Source organism: Haliotis rubra, unplaced genomic scaffold (assembly GCF_003918875.1).
Source record: "Haliotis rubra isolate DU_JTF1 unplaced genomic scaffold, ASM391887v1 Scf649, whole genome shotgun sequence".
NCBI lineage: Eukaryota > Metazoa > Mollusca > Gastropoda > Lepetellida > Haliotidae > Haliotis > Haliotis rubra.
The window spans coordinates 120,332-141,688 of record NW_025767356.1 but is presented as its reverse complement, the minus strand read 5'-3'; the positions used below and the strand labels follow the sequence as shown (position 1 = coordinate 141,688).

The window sequence follows — 21,357 nt, the reverse complement described above, 5'->3', positions numbered from 1 at the left end:
ATAAACAGTCCTTTCCATCTGTAATAGCAAACAAAGGCTGTTTTTAATATCTGTCGACAACGAATGCTATTGAGTCCGGCGTGAAAACAAAGGACTGTACTTTGTCTCTATCACTGCAGGTCGGTATAAAAGCGAATGCCTGTGATGTTTTGGGTCATCTTTGGTGGCTTTCGTCACCTTTGATACAGGACGCACAGTCTCAGGACCATTGTGACCATGAACGGCTTAAGCCCATGTCTACGAAATGAAAGTCTATATTTCAATTAATTACATCTTTCTAATCCTGTTCCCATGTGTGTCCTGTGTCGCTGCCGCCGAAGCGTCGTCACAGCGGTATGGGGTGTGTGTAGGCGAGTCACGTGTCGTTACCGGCTTCTTTTGCCCGCCTTGTACACATCCTGACTGTTTCTGTCGTCATTATCTTACAACGTCAACATCCTGACGCTGAAAGATACAATATGAAATTGTGCTTACAGCTGGATTGATACTATTACAAAATAGGATATAAAAGAAGACGATTTAAAACTTTGTGCATTTAAAGCTATCTTTCTCCGTCGTTAGTAAAGCCGTATTTGTAGACATGGTGTGATTCACGGACATTGACCTACCTGTTGAGCGGCTTCAGAGAGCCGATAGCTACACCCAATCATGCTATACCCAATCAACAAGTTCTTATTGTGAAATGGAGAAAGAGCAATGAGTGAGTGAGTGAGTTTAGTTTTACGCCGCACTATATGGCGGCGGTCTGTAAATATTCGAGTCTGGACCAGACAATCCAGTGACCAACAGCCTAAGCATCGATCTGCGCAATTGGGAACCGATGACATGTGTCAACCAAGTCTGCAAGCCTGACCACCCGATCCCGTTAGTCGCCTCTTACGACAAGCATGGGTTACTGAAGATCGGTTCAATTAATACTGTAATATTGTTGGTGGATCATATAGTAACGAGTGAGTGAAATTAGTGAGTTATATTAAAAGTGACATTGGCAGTATTTCTGCCATATCGTGACCAGTAACAGTTTGAAAGTAGATGTGTCGATGTAGTGTTGTCGATGTAGGGTTGTCGATGTAGTGTTGTCGATGTAGGGTTGTCGATGTAGGGTGGTCGATGTAAGGTTGTCGATGTAGTGTTGTTGGTGTACGGTTGTCGATGTAGTGTTGTCGATGTAGTGTTGTCGATGTAGGGTTGTCGATGTACTTGCTGGATAGGTTTATGATCCATAGTAACATCGACAGTATTTTCATGCACATTGTATCAAGGAACAAACCTTATACAGATATTCATTTCTGACGACGAAACCCGATTGTTAACATGACGCTTCTGTTATTTGTAAATTATCTGCTTATCCTATGTTGCTGGCATGGCCCAGTGAAACGTTATATTTCAGTATATACCTGACTGAGATACATGATGCCCACTCCAACCCGTCCCTGCGTTGATTTTATGCCGAGAAGCGGACAAGGTGACATATAGTTGAAGACCAAAGGGTTTGCTTTTAACACCACATTTCCAATTATTTCGCTAAATTTGGTTTCATAGCATGTAAACACCATCTGTTAGTGTGTATCTTTGAGGGCTGTTGTATTCACACATTACGGACAGTATGTATACTCTAAATATCTACTGACTGTAAATTAACCCCTAATCAATTTTTTCTATAATTTATTGCTACGCATGACATCATTTGCAATACCTCGTATCTTCACATTAGTAACATGTGTTGTAACATATGGTGAACACGCCATAAATCACTGTCGTCCTCTGGTATGTGTGTTCTGTTAATAGTGCAGCACTGTGTATAACAGCAGGCACCTCTACAACCATCAAACCCCGTCACAAGGTAAAGACTGATTTTCTTCCAATTAAGTATTAATCGACTATGTTCCACTTGTTTTAACATTTGCTATGCTGCAGTGTTCATGAACACACATATTTCCATGTTGGTTATGACCAGATCTTTAGACGTCCTTGCTTAAGCCTGTTGAAAAATCATTGCCTGAAAGCAAAGGCTTGAAATTATTCGGATTCATTGCTGTGTGATCTTTTTTGTATTCACAGAAATATGTACCAAACGCAGTGCCCTGTGTACAATTCCGTGGTGTTATAAGCATGTTTTTATACATCGTCATCAAACATTGATGATACTGAATGTATATGTGTGTCCTGAACAACCTGTGACATTCGTTACAAACACACGAGGAGGCAAATCTATTGTTCATCGAAAAATAAACCACGAGAACATTTGCTAAATGTCAAATCAGGATATGAATGACACGTCATTTTGTCACCGGTTCGTCAAGTTTTGAAAATGAACTAACTGCGTCTTCCATGATATTTTACAACTTTATTGAGGACGTTGGATGTTGTTGCCATGATCAGCATTATCTGGAGGAAAGTCACCCCGGATAGATGTAGTTGAAGGAACAAAGCCCTAGTTCAGGAGTTAACCTTGTTCCTCTAGTTCGTTTGTTTCCCTTATAAATCTGCGTACATGGAATAGCATAACATTATTATATATCTATGTTTTTATAATCATTTGTGATTATAAATCTCTCCAAGATGATATTATTGTTGACTGATGACTATTTCGGACACAAACACTCTCGCTTGTCAAGTGCAAACATGCTCAGCCTTTTGGCTTGACGGAACAGCTGTTAAAGCGGGGTAAATATAACTATGGCGTGATTATACGCAACTAATTAATATGGACCGTGTATCGTAAGGCCTGGTCCAAAGTTGTATAACTAACACGTGTAGATTGTGTTTCACGTGTTGAGTGCAGTCAATATCCCGTTATCAACAACGTGTGACACAAGTTGTGTTATCACGCCACAAAGATAACAAACGTACGATGCATCTACAGATAGCACTTTCCGTATCATCAGTAATTACAGATACGACAATATAGGAAACCTAAGCGGCGACAGCCTGCTACTTTTTTTCACAATAGTTTCAAGTTAAGGATTCATATTTCCATGTGTTTTTTTAACGTTGTCTATTAAAATTAAAGTGGCTTTCATGAAACTGTCAATAGCAATTGGGACTGAATACGTAGATTCAGCGATGTTTCGTGGATCTCTACTTCTGAAAGCGGGCTGATATTGCCTTGCAGTCCGATGAGACATCACGGGAAAAGAGCAGCAACAGCGTAGATCGTAGGAAAACCTAATGCTGCCAATGTTGTAGCATAAATATCATTTTCAGCGAAAGTTCTCGTTTCTTCGAGTATTTACTCGGTGCTTCGAGTATTTCTCGTTGCTTCGAGTATTTTTCTCGTTACTTAAGGTTTCTGTCCAAAACTTGAAATTTCGAGTACTTACTCGTTACTTCAGGTACTAGTATTTCCTCGTTACTTAAATTATATTTCGTTACTTCGATTATTTTCTCGTTGCTTCGAATATGTTTTCATTATTTCATTTTTGTTCAAAAACTTGAAATTTCAAGTATTTACTCGTTGCTTCAAGTATTTTCTTGTTACTTCAATGTTTTGAAAAAGAATTGTAGGAACGAGAAAATACTCGAAGCTACGAGAAATTAATCGAAGCAGCGAGCTATTTATTGAAATGACGAGAAAATAATCGTAGCAACGAGTAAATACTTGAAATGTCAAGATTTTTAGAGAAAATCTTGAAGGAAAGAGCAAATGCTCGAAGTTTCGAGAAAATTATTGATTTAACGAGAAAATACTCGAAGTAACGAAAATTGTTGAGGACAAAAAGTGGCAGCATTAGGCTTTAGTTACTCGTTCTGATAATCCGCTCGCGTACCTTCGCAATAGCTGCAGATGTAAGCGATACCTGACGCAATGTGTCGGTTCTGTTGGTGTCATGTAGGCACTTTATCACACCACAAATACATAATGCATTTCTCTCAATAATACTAACTATCAGCCCTCAGGGAAGCTACCATTTAATTTATTCCAATAGATTCCAATATTAGATCACAATATTAATTAAAATGTTCGAATTAATTAACACAACATTGCATTAATTCGCCCTCGCGCCCTCTACCGGCCGAACATTATTTCAAGTGAACCCCATAGAGTTATGTCCCTTGGAGCGCTCTTTGCGAATATCCTACGCACTGAACTGACTGCAACCAGTTCGGTAAACACTCACAACACCGCGTGCGACAGTTGTCGATGTACGGAGCAATTGTTAACATTCCATATATGGCAAGTGTTCTCTGTTTGGAAGCTGATCAGCACATTTGTTTACACTGAATAGCAAATAGACTAGAAGCATTAACGTTTGCAACTGTTTCAATGCTTTCACATTTGCAAAGGAAATGACTGTTCTGAAGTATATGTGTGATATTTTCCAGCAAACAAAGTGACAGTAACGTACAATAAACTGTAAGCGTACCATAGCTACAATGCATGTTAGCAAATAAACCAACATCAGCTGAGCTGTATCTCCTCGGTACATCCTGGCAACACGAATAATACAACGTCGGATTGCACCAACTAGGTTTCTGTTGTTGTGCTATACACATTACTGTGATATATTCCACAGTACCTGGAAAGATGTCATCGCCCAAAGTGATCATCTTGTATTTCAAGAGAGAGATGGCAAAACTACTACAGGAAGAACTGCCTGGTGTTGAGGTGGAGCAGTTCACACGACCGTTATCAGGTAACCACGCCATATTGATCAGATATACCAGGATCCGCCATGTGACCCAAGTCGTTCCCGTCGGCTAAATAGACTTAGTTCGTCTTATACTCATATCCCTATAACCATATTCCACAATACTGAAATAACCATATTCCACTGTATTGAAAACCTGCTCGCCTGTGTAATGCGAAGACCTCGGATGGCTCAACACAGTCAGTGACCATTGCTGTACCGCACATGACTTCGGGGCTCCACGTTCAAGTGCTATGTACCCAACTGCTTCAGACAAACGCAGATTCGGTGAAAAACGTAGCCTTAATGCGAGCATCGCCAGTGAAATGTCCCGCTTGCATCCCTGTTACACTATCGCCAGTAGTTACCGATGACTCTTGGGGCAGATCAGGAGTGAGCAGGGTTTTCCAACGGGAGCATAACCCGTCTGACACACTGGGTAATGCAGAAGACTGCAGTGTTGAAGAGTTTCCTTATTCTCCAAAACTTTCTTGGAGGTTTCGGCTAATCAGTGCTTCCTGGAACAAGTACCGTTCACCGTCTAGACCGTGTGTAAACGGGACAGAGGTATAAGAGTTAATGATGAGCTCAACCAGGTTAACCACCCTGACTGGACTAGGACCACCCTACATCTCTCTGCAGCATTTAATGTAATTGTTAGAATAATAATCTCACCCATAATAAATACATTTCTCCATTCTCAAGGTTAACTGTGTGTCCATGATTATGTATTTTCCGAATCATTGAAATTAGGAATATTGACATTGAATAGTAGCGTGGGTTTTTTATCAAACGACACATTAAGTTCATAGACATACCTAAAGATAAAGAGAGCATAATTATCATATCCATATCACAAATATACTTTCATCAAGTCCTCATTGATGTATTGACATACCGATAGTCTGTTGTCATGCTATATGGGATGCAGGCATTGATATAGAATGGTTTGTGAACTAGAACTTGAGATGAGTGAATGAATACGTTTGTAACATCAGTGACAGCAAGACCTGATGCAGGTCGTAGGCGTTTGCCTAACGGGAACGGGATTCAAACCACATGTCCCGGGTACGGCCAAGGCAGGTCAGCGAAATGCGGCGCTCAAGACGAAGCGATCGGAGCTGTATCACATCCACCAGTGTACTGCAGCAACACCACTAAACGTGGACACAAACTGTTCCAATGTGCTTGTAATTCAATTATTGTTTGTTTGTTTTTTATACAGACTGTGATGTGGTCAGGCAACCCGTCATTACCAACCCAAACACAAATGATTGTAAATGTACCTTTAATCCCATGAATGAGCGTTCCTTTATCGTAATCGGTGTCTTGATAAATACCATACATATATTACGCCCCATAAATGGTGAACTATGAGCATACTATCTGTATACAGCACACTCTTTCTTATACCACACAAGGCACTCTGGTATGAACAGGCCAACGCATTTTGATACTATGAAAAAACACAAACAAATAAATCCCCAAAATAACAATTATATTATAGATTCTGCCTTAGAAGAGAAGTTGGCTTTGCTGTCAGAGGCAGAGATCATTTTCGGGACACCTTCTTGGATGACAAATGTCATACCACGATGCACTAACCTCAAGTGGATCCAGTCGATAACAGCGGGTAAACTCGATTCTCTCTCACATGTGAAACTTAAAATACCTTTTATGTTCATATTACATAAAAAGTAACTGTGTTGTGTATACAGCGCCGTAAATATTATGTTGGTGAAGATAACATATAAATGATTATATTTGATCACTCGTCTGATCAAAGTGTTATCATAACCCATCCACTGAAACAGCATTTAAAACTCGTGACAGAAGGTCACGCTCTGGAGATGGCGGAGTGGTCTGACCACACAGTTACAGCCTATACCTGGTGACAGAAGATCACGCTCTGAAGGTGGCGGAGTGGTCTGACCACACAGTTACAGCCTATACCTGGTGACAGAAGGCCACGCTCTGAAGGTGGCGGAGTGGTCTGACCACACAGTTACAGCCTATACCTCGTGATAGAAGGTCACGCTCTGAAGGTGGCGGAGTGGTCTGACCACACAGTTACAGCCTATACCTGGTGACAGAAGGTCACGCTCTGAAGGTGGCGGAGTGGTCTGACCACACAGTTACAGCCTATACCTGGTGACAGAAGGCCACGCTCTGAAGGTGGCGGAGTGGTCTGACCACACAGTTACAGCATATACCTGGTGACAGAAGGTCACGCTCTGAAGGTGGCGGAGTGGTCTGACCACACAGTTACAGCCTATACCTGGTGACAGAAGGTCACGCTCTGAAGGTGGCGGAGTGGTCTGACCACACAGTTACAGCCTATACCTGGTGACAGAAGGTCACGCTCTGAAGGTGGCGGAGTGGTCTGACCACACAGTTACAGCCTATACCTGGTGACAGAAGGCCACGCTCTGAAGGTGGCGGAGTGGTCTGACCACACAGTTACAGCCTATACCTGGTGACAGAAGGCCACGCTCTGAAGGTGGCGGAGTGGTCTGACCACACAGGTACAGCCTATACCTGGTGACAGAAGGCCACGCTCTGAAGGTGGCGGAGTGCTCTGACCACACAGTTACAGCATATACCTGGTGACAGAAGGCCACGCTCTGAAGGTGGCGGAGTGGTCTGACCACACAGTTACAGCATATACCTGGTGACAGAAGGTCACACTCTGAAGGTGGCGGAGTGGTCTGACCACACAGTTACAGCCTATACCTGGTGACAGAAGGTCACGCTCTGAAGGTGGCGGAGTGGTCTGACCACACAGTTACAGCCTATACCTCGTGACGGAAGGCCACGCTCTGAAGATGGCGGAGTGGTCTGACCACACAGTTACAGCATATACCTGGTGACAGAAGGCCACGCTCTGAAGGTGGCGGAGTGGTCTGACCACACAGTTACAGCATATACCTGGTGACAGAAGGCCACGCTCTGAAGGTGGCGGAGTGGTCTGACCACACAGTTACAGCCTATAATGAGTGTATGTAGCACTTGTGTTGATACAGGCAACGCTTCGGATAATTGAAAAAAAGCAGGGCGATGTTGTTCCATTTGTTAACCAAAGATTGGCTTAATGAGCTGGAATAGGTTACCGGTTCCAGCTGTCATATCAGTACAGCAATGTATGCTGCCTCACAAAGCCTGCTTCCTCACTTGCGACATGCACATGTAGGCGGGGGATTTCATGATTCAATTCACGATTGACTGATTATTTCTTTCGTTGCATTGAGGTATGAAACTAAAAACCAATGTGCAAACTGTATGAATCCGCGTAGCGGATTCTTACAAAAGTTTGCACATTGGTTTTACCCTCAATGCAACGAAAGAAATACACAGTCAATCCTTATAATTAAATTCAACAACAAATACTATAGGCTTTCAACAATATTTTAGTTAAACACAATCAAATTCATCGAAACAGATATCTTTGTTACCACCGATTTACGGATTAACATTTTCGGTGTAAGAAATCGGTAATGGCGTGACATGACTCAGGTGACTCATTTACATAAAATGACACGCCTACCAAACCATTAGCCAATCAGCATAGAGCACCCCCAAACAGCTGTCAATCAACCAAGCTAACATCGGGGTTGCGAATCAGAGCGGAACAACACAACGTGACGCATGCCGGTAACGGCAAAGTTTCAAGTTCAAACATTTGAATTATTACCAGCGAACTGAAAGACACAGTTTGAAAAGTGAGAATTGGAAATGAAGCCCGATGACATGAAGTTAGTGGAACTGAGATTGTTAGTGGCAGCAGTATTTGCGCAAGTGGAAAGGGGCTGTGATGTGACTGGGATTGCGATGCCATGACCCGATGTTCCAACGTGCGCATGCTCTTGTCGAGGCGTTACAATGGCGGAAAGCGTCTCGCTAATTCTTAGTTTTGAGTAGTCGTTGTGTGGCGACTATAACTACGCACGGAACTTTCATTCCAATGGCCACTCATAGACATTATGTGACGAAGTTCAAAGCCAGCGTCACTCATGGCTTGGATTGCTGTGGCGCGAAGGCAATGAGCAGTGTATGACTGACTACATTGGGCATTGCGACATATGTCAGACATGAAACGAGTGAACTGGTATTTTTTGACTGGGGTTGCTGTATACCAAATGTTGTGTGCGTCTGGAGAACTAAGTGCATCTTTATTACAGTGCGAAAAAGTGATCCGGCATTTGGGTCACTTTTGTCAAGGAGCTGGCGAAGTGCATTGACGGGACATTGGTTTATATCATTCGTCGCGTACATTCGTTTGTCGCTTTGCGCTTCATCGCTGCTGAGACCACCCTGGATGTTTTTTTGTTTCGTTTCGTGGGACAGTGTGACATATTCAACATTGCTATCATCTACCGCAAATTCAAAGGATGTGGGCGTAAGCTGCTGGTGAAATTCAAGACCACGACTTACAAAATGGATGGCCAAGTCGTACCATACTTTGTACCGGAGGATAACAGGATTGGATGCCGAATGCAGATAAGTGCTAATTTTCATCAGATCACTTGTTTCAATGATTGATTTATGTTGTGTGGGACGTGACAAGCCATGTTGTACATTGTACTTTAATTTAGCATCAAGCATATCATTTGCAGACTTAAACTGCTTATCTCTTACAATGTCAATATCTCTCCCGATATCATTTAAGTGTCTTTTCAGGGCAGAACGAACATTTTTTTAAAGTGTTCTTGTGATACTCGGCAGCATGTGCAGCCGGCATATTTTCACATCTTGTTTCCTGGTTTTTAGGCTGTGCCTCAGTGTAGAAAAATCTCAACTTTGTGTTAAGTTCCTCTGGTGTAATTGTTGAAAAATCCACAGTCCTCCCCTCGCTCTCGAACGACCAATCTAAATAAACAGAACGAAAACAATATCTAGAAACCTGACTATGACAGACCCAACTATGTAAACTTTGAACTAGGTAACTTTATAGCAAATCATTTTTCTCGGTTAGATCTACATAATTTAATCTCATTCTGATAATTGTTCCATTTTTAAAAATACAACTTTGTGCTGATGAACTGTCTTTCGTTTTGAGAAAATATACGTAGGATGGAATTTGAAAATAATATTTATATGAATTGTGTATATCTACCTTGGAATAGTTTAACACCCCATTTTGTGTTTCTTTTTGTGGATGTTGATTGTCTGTAGTCGTCCATTCGAAGTAAATCATTATTTGATAAACGTTTGAAACGATGTGTTTGGGATGGCTTATCATCGACTTGCATTGCACACGTCATCTCGTGATTTGCCGATGTTTTTGTAGATCTGGTTGATGCTGTTATCTCTAACAAACTTTCAATTTCTTCCAGGTCTAAATCATCCGGAAAATCAATGTTATCCGTGCTAAGAGTTGCAACGTTTCCGGTAGATTGATCTTCGAAAATCGACTCAAAATTCCCCAGATCAAAACTTCCGTACTTGGAATCGGCCATCTTGTTGGAATGTAAACAAGACAAGTTGCAGACGACCGTTCGCTGACTGCACGTGGTAACCACAGTAACCAGTCAAATAATGTATTATGACAAACACTTTTTTATTAAATAAACACTTTATTAACGTTCACGGATAATTTTGAGTTGTTTGTTTATGTTAACCAAAATGTATCACTTCAATGTTTATCCAAAGTTCATTAAGGTACCCGAGTGCAAGGGAATTCCCTCGCTGTGTAAAGGTATTCCCCGACATTCCTCAGGTCGAAAGTAGTCCGGATCGGTGGGCAAGGCTTATTTTTTAGATTCATTGGGAAATGAAATCAAAAGAAATGTTCCCAGTTAACCAATCAGATTGCCAGAATTTTAATGAACACAATAAAAATTTAATTATGATTCAATTGACGTTACGTTACTGCATATAGAAAAGGAGTAGAACATGATCTGGCGTGATGTTGTCCCAGTAACGAACGTCATTCTCCACGAGTAACGTGACCGTTCTACAGGATGCTTGTACAACCATGAACGACGACAGTTGAACTCATCCGGCAATAGCACACAGACCCAGTGTTATCTTGCGAACGCCAGACGTTATTTACGCCAGAGTGGGCTTCTCTGACGGTGACGTGGAGCAACAAAACGGAAACGTACGGTTTTAACACTGATTGGTGTCTAGCCCAGAATTGTACAAACTGTTATTTTGGCAGTAGGAAACCGATTCCATAGATGCACCACGTGCTGGTGCTGTGCTGCTGACGTGACCCAGATAATAATACTTTTATCTTAGCATTATATGATAATGCAAACTTGAAACTCATGTATATCTTCTTAAAAAAGGAATGTCACCACCATGATGTTTGAACTAGAATTGCCTATTCATTTGCAATGTCTATCTGTTCCAGGTGTGGATTCGGTAATCAAAGAAGTTACAGAACATAAGGTAACACGTCGAGCCTTTCATGCAAATTATATGACTTCATCTGGGTAATAATGAGTCTCTCACATTTGGCTCTCCCGTGTCTATCCTTCATTGAAACTAATAGAGAAATTGGATAATCAGAAATGATAGGCATATGGCGTACAGAGATCAGTAGTCCATGCAAGCAACATGGATTACCTGTTTCTAGTCCCAAAATTGATGAGGAGACAAATGAAGCATAAATTGATGATAGGATAGACGTACAAGCGATGTTTCGATGTAGATTCTTACATCGTTATCAAGCTAAAAGTGAGTACAACCAAATGGTAAGGAGCATATATACATGGTATGTTGTGACAAGCAGCAGATTAACATTACCAACAGCATGTTATAGAAACCATCTTCTCTGGTTCTCCAACCGTCAGGACCATTCACCAGGCCAATGGCCGTAATCCACCCTCCACTAAGCAACACCAAAGGAGTGATTTACAAGATTAACTGTGAATGTGGTGATTCTTATATAGGTGAAACCTCCCGTCCCGTCGACACCTGCATAAAATAACATAAAACCTCTACAGCCAAGGCAGACAGCAAATCAGCCCTCTCAGATCACCAGATAAATTCCCTACCCATCAAATCAAGTTTGACGAATTTGAAGTCCTGTCAACCAAAAAAATCAGGACTTCACAAAATGAAAACTGTTGGAAGCCATCGAAATCCGCCGCCACAAACCTTTGATCAACAGAGACCAAGGATACTACATCCCATCAGCCTATGAAGAACTAATCAAGCTATAGACCATCAATAGCACCCCGTCTGTTTGTTGTTACTACTTAATCCCCTGTTTATTGGCTTCATCACGAGTGTTATGTGTTGTTTTAGTTCCCTCCTGGCCTCTTCCAATTATGTACCACTTGTTATTTCTATAACATGCTTCGCCAATTGCCCATAGTTGTACTTTTTCTGGGATAACGATGAGCATTACATCGTGATGACACGTAACAGAAGTTATCAGTTCATAAGTTTGGTTATTTTTTGACACCGTGAAAAATTGACCGAACAGGTCTCGTTTTAAATCATAAAAATAGTAATGTTGAATGTAATGCTATGAATACTTGATTTACAAAACTGAAGAGAAACAGTAGCACGGCATGTTGACAAGAAATCCTATTCGGTCGAACGAATGACGGTCATCATCAAGTATGTGCAACAGTGGACCTCATTCGGACATAATTTGAACACATGGAATGACCTAGCCAACATACAGACGCCCTGTTCTGCCTACTTGTCCCAGTCTGTAGTCATACCTCAGTTAATACATTTCACCTATATCCCCGCTCCCATACATCACCATCTGTCTTCCCAAAGGTGAACGCAGACATCATACTGACCCGCAACGGGGAAACATTTGTCCAGCCAATGTCGGAGCACATCATAACTCTGATACTGGCCTGCAACAAGGGGCTCTACAAGTGTCACGAGCAGCAGAAGCAGGCGATTTTTCAGAGGTACATTTAGGGTTGACCTATGGCTAAATAATTATTATTATGTTTGCATTTATATCGCGCTGAATTCCCTACATAATGTTTGCTCGTAGCGCTACAACACATACAAATGACTGAAACAGTTTTCGGTGCTTAACAGAATAAAGTGACTGAGGATTTAGATTAGACTTTGAAATGTTTTCTGAAAAGTAAAGTTTATTATAGCACTTTGGAAAGCTTCAACAGAGGGAGAAAATCTTATAGTCTGTTTGGATCAAGATGATACCGAAGAATCACAATATATCTCCAAATGCAAATGCAAGTAATTTTGTTTGGATGTTTTGACTTTTAAAATAATGGACTTGATGCCAAAAGTGAATTTCATTGTATCGTTTACCGTGTCAATAAATCGATTGGCTATGCTTGATGTGACGTCACAATTGCACGTGCTTCCCGCCCTTGAGATGGTTCTCCTGATTAACTCCTGATTAAGAAAGTTATGTGAAAAGTAATCAATGTTAACGTATTTAGAGCCTCGTCAACCGTTCACAGACGCAACATTCTTCAAAACAAAATGATGATAGTTTGTTCTACGTAACCTGTTTTTACCCTCTTACGTCACACGGAAAATTTTTGGAGGAAAACGTTATGGTAAACGTTATTTTTCTCAGAGTCGGTCTGATGTTTACATTACATTCTGCATTGAAATGAATGCTTGATCATGAACCCATTTGGAGTTAGATTGTGATTCATCGGTTTCATTTTGACCCAAACAGATTGTCGCTAAAGATGCAGTTGGTTCCAGGGTTTCTAAAGCTTCATAACTGAATGACCGAGTTACTGGCTCAACATACGCCAGATTCAGAACACAATCACACAAGGTGATAGTATTATAACTCCTGATTAAGAAAGTATGCAGGAGCAGTATGTGAAAAGTAATCAATGATTGTAACGTATACAGAGCAGTGGGACAATTAACCAATGTTATGTCATGTGTTCATTCCAGACGCAACATTCTTGCAAAACCCCTAGCATTGTCATCAGTTGGAATCTTAGGCCTTGGATGCATTGGTAGAGAAAGTAAGTCTTGTAGATATGCCATTATTTCTGTTTTTCCATTAATTCATACAAACGTAGTTCTTTGCTGCGATGTGAGGGAGACTCTCATACTGATCTGTTTCTCTTGTTTCAATATCAGCTGCTAGGATATGCAAGGCCTTTGGTACGAAAGTGTGGGGCATGACGCGGACTACTGTGTCAGAAGACAGCAAGTGTCCGAATGTAGACGAATATAGGTATGTTATCGGCATAGTAATATATAATATAGTGTCTGACAATGTTGATATACACGAGGGCTCTTGACACAAAAAGCAAAGCCTCAAATATGAACTGAATGCAGTCATTGAGGTCTTCATTTGTTCTGTTGGGCATTCAGTAGAATGTATCAAAACCCTGTCAAAGCTTACATTTCACATCGATTGATTATGTACCCAGATTCAGTCCCACTGTAACGTAGGGTGTGAGACCCATTCTTGTCCAGCGATCACTGTATTGGTAGAATATGATTGAAATCGGCATCAAACCTCACTGACTCACCAATATTCCTTATTCACTCATTAACTCACTCACCCATTCTCCGGTTTTACAATATTCCATGGAAAAGTTGAAATCGTTTCCACAGGACAATGAGTGACTTACATGAGATTCTATCTGAGTGTGACTATATTGTGAACATACTTCCGTCAACGGCAGAGACACGCGGCATACTGTCTGGAGAAGTGTTTTCCCACTGCAAGATGGTAAGTATATACGTGCATCAAAGTATAGACTTGATTGACTTTGAAGATCCGCACTGACAGATAATCTTTGTATAAGTATGCGCTTACCTTTCCACGAACAAGTGTCCCAGTCAGGATCTGGTGGGGAATATTACCATAAAGTAGGTATATCTTATGACTATGGAATCACATTATTGCTTTGTGTTGGATATTTTCATGAACCTATTACAAATACGGCCCCTAAGATGTGTGTTTCTACTGAACCATTATATTAATCTGTTATATTAGGTCTGGCATAACAGGAAAGGATACACATTTGTGTACAGAGACTCAGATGCAGGATGTATGCATAAAATGTTTGAAAATAGCCTGCTATTCATGCTTAATTGAGGATCTGTGTGGTACATATGTATGTTAATATGTATAGCATCATGTACGTGAATGTTATTGTTTCCAGGGGGCTACATTTATTAATGTAGGAAGGGGTGATGTAACGGATGAAGAGAGCGTGATAAAGGCTCTCAGGTAAGAGGACGTCACTCATGTAAGGCGTGACATGGATGAAAGTCGATGATGTAGATTCAGCTTGTAATGGCAACACGGTGATACTCTACACGATGGTAGTGACTTTTACATGATCCTAGTGTGATCTAAATGGCCGAGGCGAGGCGTAGCTACTGCTAGAATTCTCGAAAACTGCATGATAGGTAGATAAGGATTGGTAGCTGAGATGTTCGACACGACTTGAGAAGTGCTTTGGATTTACGATCATCGTCCGCTCACCTCGTCTCAACTGCCTTTAACAATCAGTACATCGACAATAATTCAGATTGTGGTAACTATATAGACATTTAGTTACTATTTTAGATTTGTGACCTAATACTTTAGATTTGTGACTCCATAATATTGTATTAGCAATCTGTTCTGTCATTCGTTGTATCCTTGCTCATTGCTTATTCTCTATATCACTGAATATTTTAGAGTTGTCTGAATTCAATTTTGCTGGTTTAAAGGCTCACATACCTTTTGTCACGACAATTCCTATACCGTAACAACTGAGATACGTTGTTTGCCTATAATGTGTGGCCGTGCTCGATGTGATTCGAAAGAGAACCCACCCACCGTCAGTGACCCATGCTTGCCACAGGAAACAGGTTGTCAGGCTCTTTTCAGATGACTACCTGTAAATTGCTTTGTAGGTTTTTCAATGCCAAAGTCTTTACTGAAGCAGTTACATGCCCAGGTCGTTAGTTGATATACTACACATATGACAAACACAGACAGAGCCGAAACAATGAACACAACCATGAAAAGAGCAACTGTTGTATTACAGTGATGCTAAATGATTCGAGAACACAATTCGGTATACATAATGTTTCCCTACCAATTTTTATAATGTATGTCAGCAGTACTTTGAATATCTCGCCTTACCATTACCAGAATGGTGTCAGCGCCTCTCTGCACAAAATGCCCTCATCGTATCACTCGCAAATATACCATTTCAAGTGGGAACAAATGACAAACGTATTTAATCCATTGTAAGTTGACAGCGAGTTATGGCGACACCGAATCCATTTAGAGCACGAAGAGTTATTGCCCTTGTCATGTTAGCCCATCACTCATTCACAGCGATATTTCGTTTCTGCTGATATGGACTGTGTCATGTTTAATCTTTCTCTAGAAACAAGTGGTTACAGTACGCTGCACTAGATGTCCACATCCCCGAGCCGCTGCCTGCCAGTAGCCCGCTGTGGAGCGAGCCAGGGGTCATCATCACACCCCACATGTCTGGCGGATATGTAGGGACTAAGAATTACGAGCAGCACGTAAGTGATCGAATGTATACAATACATCTCAAAGTATTAACTGAAATACGTACAGTCGCATATTACCAGTCTTGTATTTGAAACACAACATTCTGGATCAGGTACTAGTTACAAGGTCACAATGGACTGGCTGTACTTCTATTTTAATGACGATTGATACGTTGTTTCTTTGTAGAGAGCCAAGATGTTTATGAAACAATATCGACGCTTCATTAACAACGAACCACTGGAATACGTAGTTGATTTGAACAGAGGTTACTGATGACGGCCCTCAAGTATTGTTTAACCCGAGGAAATAAAACAAGACAGAGATAATAGACCACAGGGGTTCGAATCACTGTTTTGACAATTATTTTTAAAAATAACAATCTAGATTTTTGCAACCGTATATTGTTTTTATATGTTATGAGTAACTTATATTTCAAATTTGAACAATATACGGTTGCAAAAATCTAGATTTTTATTTTTAAAAATTATTGTCCAAACAGTGATTCGAACCCCTGTGTAATAGACACATAGAAAGATGTTCCAACTATTGCGAAGGCTACACATCTGGAACTTGTCCTCGGTTTCCGATTGAGAGAAGCCGCCACAGCTACTTTGAAAATGGAACATCAACCTTTCGTTTTAAACAGTCAACTGTTGGCTCCGTCTGAACCCGTCGTATACTCAGTGTACATAAATGATATATCCTCGTCAATCCGTGGGCCTCATTCTAATATATCATATTTCAAAACACACTGTGGCGCATCTTTGTTACGATCTGTGGTAATGTACACCTGTGATCCCTTAAAGTGAATTTTCTATTCTACTGGGTTTCCATGTCCATTGTGTAGACAATGTCAGGTCAATAACAAAGCCATCCGCCGGTGATGGAAAGTACCCGTCATATGACTGGCGCAATGCACCACACGGAGTTAACATGGATGTATGTAAGATGATACGGAATAGACTCTGGCACATATTTGTACACGTATAGATATGTCACAGTATTATTTATGTGTTGTCATACAGATTGTCATAATTGGTTTTAAGGAATATGTCTTTAAGAATTATACTGAAATTCGCACTTTAAATATACAACTGTTATCTACAACACAACCAATAATTTGCTAACTTTCAATATTTACAATCAGAGAATAGTGCCAGTGATTAAACAATTGCGTTGCTGTCCACGTGCGTGTACTGTTTTCAAAAACACCTGGTATTGTCACTCTTGGAAAGTGATTCATAAACACATTCTCATGATACAATCGTACCTGTACAGCCCTGTGTTTAGCTCCTTCATAAATATGGACATAGTGAAATAAGCAACCTATTGATGCGAAACTTGCATTGAAGTTATGTAAAGTCACGACATATACACCATAGACCGTTAGCTTCGGACAGCGTGCGTCGGAGCGAGATGGACGGGCGAGGGCGAGATGAATACTTTGGTTAATATATCTGGGCACAAACGACGTGGTGAGTGAGTGAGTATGGTTTTACGCAGCATTTGAGCAATATTCCAGCAATATCAGGGCGGTGGACACCAGAAATGGGCTTCAAACATTATACCAATGTGGGCAATCGATCCCGGGTCTTCAGCATGACGAGCGAACGCTTTAACCACTAGGCTACCCCATCACCCCACGAACTGATGAGGCGGACGGAGTACGTCCAAGAACTTTTCAGCAGGAGTTTACAAATGACAATGTTTTGTTTATGCTCAGCTGTGGATTCATTTGTAACGATCAGATATATCTTGAGCCCGACTAGGATGAATAGACGAGCGAACTAGGTCAATTGTGAATGAGACAATGAGCGACTTGGAATTAACTTTGAAAATTATTTTGAGTTATTCAACAGTCACGTTTTAGTGCGCATGGGATCGGAAGTAGCGCAGGCCGTTACAAGCCACTGATAGTAATGGTTGTGAAGGCTGGATATAATAACGCACTTTAATATAGTCACTGTCCTCATCCCATCGCTGTCTTGGGTACTGTGACTGGTACACTCTGTTTAGTCTCATACTTTCAATGCTAAACACTAACGATTCCCTAGCTATCTTCCCTTGGTAGCAACCATGCTGCAGTTACAGTTCACACGCAAACATTAGAAATACTGAATGATCAGAAATCCAATGTCAACAGATGATTAGATCTATAAAGATCAAACATCTAATGGAACTTCAACCATTCAAACCTAAAACTGCCCTTGAAAAACACAATCTTGACGATGTCCCTCCATCCCCTGGCTGGCGGTGATGTCCGTCCCCTATATGAAACACGTCAGTAGTAGAAAGACGTGGCTACATCTCTGATGATGCCCGTCCCCTATATGAAACACGTCAGTAGTAGAAAGACGTGGCTACATCTCTGATGATGTCCGTCCCCTATATGAAACACGTCAGTAGTAGAAAGACGTGGCTATATCTCTGATGATGCCGGTCACCCTCGCCTCTCTGATCTGTACGTCTTGTAGCAGTAGTAGATGAGACCGCACATGTACACACACAACAATGTTACAGCGACAACACCATCTACAATCTCCATACCTTTCCCGAACGCAGACAGTCCCCGAATTTGTCGCTATACCCCACGTTGTCCACAACACCACTACACTTGGACGCCGTGTACTTCAAGTCGTGAATGGTGTTCAGAAGCGATATCATCGGTAACATCACCAGAAGAGGATACTGGAATTTATACTTTTTCTTTGGTCCAGTAGACATTTCACAAAACAATTCCAGTATTTCTTTAAAATGACTTTGGCTCATATCAAAGGACTTTATTTCTCCCAGTGCCTCTGTAATGGCGCTGTTGTTGTAACGGTTTCGTCCCATAGTAACGACGTAGTTGACGGCGCTACTTGCCAGCGAGATGACCGAGCCAGACAGAGTTATGTTCAGTGACTGGGTGTAGCTGACGAATGTCCACACGAACCCAGTCAATATCAGACCAGATCCGATAATTCCAACTATTAGGCAACCCACCTTGACCAAGTCCAAACACCGATGCTTCTTATCCAACTCTCTGGCGATGGACCGGAGCCTGTGGACATACTCCACGTTGCCGGTACGCTCCCTGTCTCCGACAGCTCGCATGTCAAGGTCAAGCATATTGTTGATGAAGCTAAATAGAATACGAATAATTCATACATAGTGTGCAATGTGTCAAGTGTTTTATGTATGATCTGAAATAGGTATAACGTTGATTTAACTTTCCAAACTTTGTAGGGAACGGGAATCAAGCCCCATACTATACAGCACACCAGCAGATAACACCCCAAACTTCGACAAGCACATTGCTGACAAACATTAATAATGGGCATTACCACATTTAACACATGTTATACCATGTCAAACACATACAATCCAAATATGCACAACATCTGTTACAAGGATGACAATAACTTATAATAACATTACAGACAAGCGTACAATGAAGGCCTGAAGTATTATTATGTATATGATCATAATCTAAAGTGTTACGCGCAATCATCAGTAGTAGCACATTAATATTACTGCCATTTAAATAAAATCGTACCTGTTATTGCTGATGTTAACACGAACGGTACGCTCAGAGCTGTTCATTAGTGAAGTAGGTGTGTTGTACTGTATCATTACATGACATTGACATATTATCTTAATACGCTTGACTTTCACCGTGCAGAATGACATCCTACTAGGGTCTTATTTCACAATACCAGACGCCGTAGCAATGTCCAGAATGTCAGCTGTATCAAATATTTTCATACATGCATAATGTGTCTTTAATTTCTCGGTTTACAACGTATACTTTGCCTTCGCAGGTGGACAAGTTTCAAGTAATATTCACCTCCGGAAACCTGTTCTTTGTTTGGTCTAACCTCACTGTGCCTGCATCCCATATGAATGAATGAATGAATGAATGAAAAAAAATGAATGAATGAATGAATGACTTGATTATTGCCGATCTGTGTATTTCTGTAGAGCTTCGGTTTAGCTGTCTCTTGCTATTTGCTTGGACGCTTTTGTTCCTCTAGATTGGTTATAGATTAATTAACAACAGTTACTGTGCTCCCTTGTTATGTTATCACTGTTGTTGTTTCACATTTACATATCTATCTATCTATCTGCTTCCTAGTATTTCATTCACCCGATGAAGGAGTAAGAATATATTCCTAAACGTCATGTTCCTCAAGTAAAGAAGTTGACATCCATAAATTCTCGCCTCCAGGTTGATTGTCTAATGTGCTTCAATAAATTGAGTTGACCACATCCAGATGAATTTGTATTTCTAGTTTTTACCCCACAAATTTACTAGGTAGTTGTCACCGTGACACCTGCACGTGTGTGGATACTAGCTAAACTCCTTACATGCTCCAGTTTTTCACGACCACAGCTGATTGTCAGTGCTCCATCCATATCATCTGTGATCACAGTTAAACCTATTTCGGCAGATACTTACTACTGTTTATTCCCTGAAGCTTTATGTCAATAATGCAAGCCCGTTGAAATGCTATGCGACGTTTAACACTCAACTGAAATAATGTACACTGACTCCGACCTCAGTAGGCCTTGTTTCAACTTCTTCAATCCGCGCAACAACAAGAAGTATCCTTTTAACCATGCTATCGCGGGTAACAGTATTTGTGATACATAATATTATGTTAGCTGACATTGAAACCCATACATTCAGTCAACATACCAGCCGAGGAAGAGATTCACAATAATCCCGTACACTAGTGAGGCAAAACATGAGGGACTTATTTGATGGAGAGAACACACACACACACACACACACGCACGCACGCACGCACGCACGCACGCACACGCACACGCACACACACACACACCGCTGACGACAGTCCATTGAGAGGGAGTCTGAAAACGGGAAGTCGACGACAACATGAGCATCTTCAAATGACCTTTATCAAACATATTCCCTGGATGGCTGAATCACCCAGCTCTACTCAAGATAATAACTTGATAATCTTTTGACAAACATATTGTGTCATACTATATTGCAACCACTGATGAATTCCATGTAAATGTTGGTTTGTGATAGTTATCAATCTCAGATGAACATATCTTCTGGACCGTCATCATGGAATGATCACGAAGAACAGATAGTCTGAGTATCGTGTAGGTTATTCCACGTGGTACTGTTCGGTATTTTACGAGAAGAAAAAAGAGGCACATCGCTGATAGCCTCCTACAGTTCAGATAGTGTGATCAATTTGTTGATCAATTTTGGGTGATGATGATTTATATTAGCATGTACAATGTGAATGACCCTCTCCC

General features: G+C 41.0%; 1 protein-coding gene across 5 annotated transcripts; it reads left to right on the top strand.

Moving 5' to 3' along the window:
• The first annotated feature begins 1,729 nt into the window (after positions 1-1,729).
• LOC124257066 (glyoxylate/hydroxypyruvate reductase A-like) lies at positions 1,730-16,505 on the top strand. 5 transcript variants are annotated; one of them, XM_046691042.1, is made up of 11 exons: positions 1,730-1,843; positions 4,518-4,637; positions 6,139-6,264; positions 10,987-11,024; positions 12,372-12,511; positions 13,494-13,567; positions 13,686-13,782; positions 14,169-14,286; positions 14,723-14,790; positions 15,947-16,091; positions 16,267-16,505. In XM_046691042.1, exons 2-11 carry the CDS (start codon positions 4,529-4,531, stop codon positions 16,351-16,353), a joined length of 1,002 nt encoding a protein of 333 aa, XP_046546998.1. In that variant the 5' UTR covers positions 1,730-1,843; positions 4,518-4,528; the 3' UTR covers positions 16,354-16,505. The 5 variants fall into 5 exon arrangements, with proteins under 5 accessions (XP_046546998.1, XP_046546999.1, XP_046547000.1 ...); XM_046691043.1 differs by lacking the exon at positions 6,139-6,264; XM_046691044.1 differs by lacking the exon at positions 4,518-4,637 and having other exon boundaries at positions 1,741-1,843.
• Positions 16,506-21,357: the final 4,852 nt, after the last annotated feature.